Here is a 5,131-nt window from a genome sequence, read left to right on the forward strand (position 1 = left end):
ATGTTTAAATCTTTCAGACGTTTTCTTTGGAGCAGAAAAAGCGTAACAGGGTTATTTACTAAGAATAGACCTAAGAAAATATGGGAAGAAAAAATCGACGCTTCAAAATCATTTGTAATGAGCCTTTTTAAAAGCTGTCCAGAAATCGCGCAAGTTTTCCCATTTCCCAATGTTATGCAGGCTAGAGACAAGGAAAATTTGGAAGCGATGGTCAATACCGCCAATAAATTTCTTGTGGAAATGAACGATGCAGCCAAAAACGACGAACGAAGCAAATTTGGCGAGACTGCATTGAAAAAACTCGCCGAGTTAGGATTTTGCGGTTTGCAAGTACCAGAGCAATATGGAGGACTTGGCTTATCAAGCACACAGTATGCGAGGTTGATTCAAGAGATTGGCGGGTTTGATTTGGCACTTGGCGTTACTCTTGGCGCTCATCAAGCGATAGGCTTTAAAGGTATATTGTTATACGGGAATGATGATCAGAAGAAGAAGTATTTACCGCCGTTGGCGGCAGGAAAGCGAATTGCTGCGTTCTGTTTGACGGAAAAGGAAAGTGGTTCAGATGTTAAAGTTCTGAAATCTCGTGCAATCCCGTCTCCAGATAAAACGCATTTTATACTAAATGGAAGCAAGCTTTGGATTACCAATGGCGGTATCGCTGATATTTTCACCGTCTTTGCCCAAGTTCCCGTTGAAACACCTTCTGGAATTGCAGAGAGGATGACAGCGTTCATTGTCGAGCGTGGTTTCGGTGGCGTCAAAAGTGGCAAACCTGAGCAGAAAATGGGGATCAAGGCATCCAACACCACAGAAGTCTTCTTCGATGACTGCAAAATCCCCAGCGATAATATCATCGGCGAGATCGGAGACGGGTTTAAGATTGCAATGAACATCGTGAACAGCGGAAGATTCGGAATGGCGGCAATTTTGTCTGGTACCATGAAAGCTGCCATAGCAGAAGCGACGAAGCATGCCGCTAACAGACTTCAATTCGGAAGACTCATTTGTCATTTCGGCGCCATACAAGAGAAGATTGTAAGGATGTGTATGGCTCAATACACTGCAGAATCGATGGCTTACATGATAGCAGGCAACATGGACAAAAACTGTGCAGATTTTCACTTGGAAGCCGCCATTACCAAGATCTTTGCTTCTGAAGCAGCTTGGTACGTCGTAGATGAAGCCATTCAAATTTTAGGTGGAAATGGCTACATGACAGCTTCTGGTCTGGAACGGGTGCTTCGTGATCTGAGGGTGTTTCGAATATTTGAAGGAACGAACGAAGTTCTGCGAGTTTTCGTCGCTCTCTCTGGTTTCAAGTACGCAAGAGAACATTTCGAACACTTTCAGGAGTTGACTAAAAGTCCTTCGAAGGGAACTGGATTGGTGCTCAAAATTATTGCAAAGCTTTTGAAAAGAACGTGGGGTTTGGATGGTCAACGCTTTGCTAAAACCATCCATCCTGATCTAGAAGATTCCGCGCACTTGCTGTCGAAATGTATAAATGAATTCGGTGACACCAGCGAGCTGTTGCTCGCTGAACAAGGGAAAAACATTACTAATAATCAGTTTTTGCTCACAAGAATCACCAATTCTGTGATTGACGTCTACGCCATGGCATGTGTTCTTTCTCGTGCCACATACGCATTGAATGAATCCGTTCCTTCCGCTGCATATGAAGGGAAAATGGCAAAACTGATATGCACCGAGGCATCAGAGAGAATCTTTCAGAACTCAAAAATTCTGAGGTCTAGTGATAAATTAACCAATTTTAAACAAATTAGTTCACTTGCTGAAGATATTGTAAAATTTGGGGGAGTCATACAGTGCAGCCCTTTGGAAGTGTAAGCTTGTTGGCCCTGTTTATTAACGTAAGGGCTTATTAACACACCTTTGTAAAAATAAGCTAGCAGAGGTAAACCAACTTGAAACCGATTAGTGCTGAAGATATCAATGTATATGATATCGATTAGCAATTAGTGCTGAAGATATTATTGCTGAAGATATTGTGAAATTCGGGGAACTTACACAGTTGAGTCCTTTGGAGGTGTGAACTTGTTGGAACTGTTTTTGAATCCAAGGCTTTTGTTTTTTAATTTTAAGCTTGTTTGTTTTTAAGGCATCTGTTTTTTAATCTTTGAAAAAATAAATTAGTGAAAGGAAATTAAAAGGAAAAAGGCACTTTTCTGTTATAGCAAGGTAACTTGCTTTTGGCTTGGCGTCTTCTTTTACAATCTACCTTGGCGAAAATAAAAAAATAACATTCAACTCAACACCGCGTTTGCTCTTCTCCTAATTTTCAAAGTAATGGAACTTTTAATGTTTATTACTGACTAAATATACTTATTTTGTGGATTTTTAAACATTTTCGAAAATCCACGATATAAGAAAAAAATTTGAACATTTTCATGGAGCTTTAGTGTCGCATTTTTAATTCCGGCCATAATTTTTCATTTCATTTATTGCTACCACGTTTAGTCAAAGTTACATGCAAATTTAATCTGTAAATGATTGGCGATATCCGCAATTGTATGGCAGCCAAGGAAACTTTTATTGTTACTTGACATACTTATTTGGCGGGTTTCTTTTACACTTTAATTCAGCTTTTAATGTTGCCTTATTTAGTTGGTGCATTATTTAAATCAAACTTTTCATGTCATTTAACGCTTTACTGTATAATTCGGTTCATTATTTTACCTTTCAATTATTTGGCAGATGGCTTTTGATGTCATAGAAGTTTTAGTCTTGTCTATAGAATTGTTTTGTTTAAAAATTCATGAGAAAGAGCAAATGGGGCGGCAATGAGTAAAATGAAATGAAGTATCGCCAAGATTAAAATGCGTGAAGTGACGTGCCAAAAACAGATATATACCGAAGAAAATAATGGCACTTTTTCGTTAAAGGTATGTCCCTTGGCGCAGTTTTTTATTTTTGGCAATTTAAATATATTTTTCGCTAATGTAAACTAAAATTTTCTTAGTTGGCGGCATTTAAAAATCTCAATTTAAACACTCCAGGGTAGCCATGTACTTGTAGATATCGCCATTCGCTTTAAACCAATTTTCTGTTTTTACCAAATTAGAAAGTAAACAAGTCACCAAATTAAGTTGCTTTTTAGCGGAAAAGCACCAAAATTAGAAGCACAACTAAGACAAAATAGTGAATTCCTGATTTAGTATGTAAACAATGCGACTTCGTTAAAACAAATTCAGCAACAAAAAATGTGTATAAAAATAAAATTTTGAGCTTTCATTGGAGAATATATTGTACATGCCTATCGACTTTTCAACAAAACTGAAATTTTGAATATGATATTTTTTTCGTGCATATATCGTGAAAGGTTATTTTGTTCTTTTGGGTATATTATTAAAAGTGCTTGGTATTTTTTTTTTTAAATCTGTTAAAGTTTTTCGTTTTCAAACAAAGTGTTTATTTAGAGTTAAGTTGTACCTTAAGATTAAACAAATAACAATGACAGAGAATACATTTCATGCTTGCTCCAGAGAAGCCTTGATTTAAAATTTTCATTATGATTACTATTAACATTTCTGTTGCAATCAAACAAAATTTGTATTAATGGGTTTTATATTTAAACATTTATAGCGGAAATTACATGAAATTTGCTCTTTTCCATCCAAACCGAAAATATAATTTCATTTTAGAATTTTAATTTTTCAGTGTTAAGTTGTACCTTAAGATTAAGCAAATCATTTAGTAAAATCCCGAAGTCTCTAAGGGGTCTAGTTGTTGCGATACACGCAAAAGCACGCCTCAGATTTCCCTGTGACAATCAGGTCAAGTATCATAAAAGTGCTTAAAAATGGTTCGTTTTTGCAACAGTGAGTGCTTTGTCATTGCCACGCATTTATTACAACTGCAGGTCGCAAATTTCAACAACCGCTTTAAACCTTTCTTAAAAACCAAAATGAGTAAAACCGTCTTTGTGAAATACATTATGTGACCTGTTTTGCATCTATCAGTTTCTGGCTTTGTGTGCATGTAGCGCGTCAGCATTGCGTTTGCGACCATACATTCCTTATGATTCTTATTTCTTATTCTCCCTTCTAACAGCCCTCGAAGTCTTGCCCTAGAGATTAGACTCGCCCTGTATGAATGTCGATGTAAAATTTATATCAAACTAGCTGTACCCGACGCGCGTTGCTACGCCAAGAAAAAAATACATCATTATACTGATTTTCATTGACAATCGGTTGAACGGGGCAGAAGTTGCTACTCTGCAGTGCCACCTAGTGGCGAGTGGCTTCAATGAGCATATTATGCACCTTCTCCGTGGAAAAATACATATATATAGCAATTTTCATAATAATCGGTGCAGGTATCAAGTGAAGCCGTGACTATACTCAAATTTTGTACTCACGCAGTTTGCAAGATCAATCGATCGCTAAAAATATCAAATAGAAAAAGTTTTAAATCCCCCCGTTGCATGAAAAGCCATAAAACAATAAAGAAAGAATTTATTTGTTCAAACTCAAGAAAAATGGCAACAGCTATTTTCTTATCAATGAGATCTTTCACGCGAATTAATTTCTGCAGCCGATCATTTTATTCGTATTTATCCAATGGATTGTGACTTAAATTGGAATAAAAAAGGAGCTATCGATCGGATTTTTTTCGAACTGGTCTATAAACATTCCCAGTACCAAAAATAACAAACGGTGAAAGTTTCAGTCAAATCTGCCGGGTAGTTTTTGAGTTCGTGGATGACATACAGACAAACATTCATTTTTATATATATAGATTATTACTGCTTCTATTTACTTTTCAAGTAGCCGAGTCGCAGTGCTTGAATTAAATACTCGCAAGAAAGAAAGAGTTACAAGTTTGGATGTTGAATGCTTTCAACTTTTAAATTTCTTCTTGCAGCGAATATTCCCAAAAAATGTAAAAAAAGGTTTGAAAGGACAAATTGGCTCAGAAAAAAAAAAAAAAAAGGAACGAACGAAAGAAAGAAAGAAAATTTTTAGTAATATTCCATGTCCAAATGAGCTAATTTATTAATCTAAATCTCTTTTTAATTTTTTTTTCTTTCAATCCTCAATTGGTGTGTGTGTGTGTATGCTTTTTATCGATTTATTTTTTTAAACGTAGCGAAATAGCGACTACATTT

The 5,131-nt window shown here is 36.2% G+C and overlaps 1 protein-coding gene across 1 annotated transcript; it reads left to right on the plus strand.

The window, feature by feature from the left end:
* On the plus strand, positions 1-1,851 carry LOC129232459 (very long-chain specific acyl-CoA dehydrogenase, mitochondrial-like). Its single transcript, XM_054866604.1, has one exon. The coding sequence runs from the start codon at positions 1-3 to the stop codon at positions 1,849-1,851; it is 1,851 nt and encodes a 616-aa protein (XP_054722579.1).
* The last annotated feature ends 3,280 nt before the right edge of the window (positions 1,852-5,131 follow it).

This window comes from Uloborus diversus, unplaced genomic scaffold, assembly GCF_026930045.1.
Source record: "Uloborus diversus isolate 005 unplaced genomic scaffold, Udiv.v.3.1 scaffold_12, whole genome shotgun sequence".
In the NCBI taxonomy this organism is placed as follows: domain Eukaryota; kingdom Metazoa; phylum Arthropoda; class Arachnida; order Araneae; family Uloboridae; genus Uloborus; species Uloborus diversus.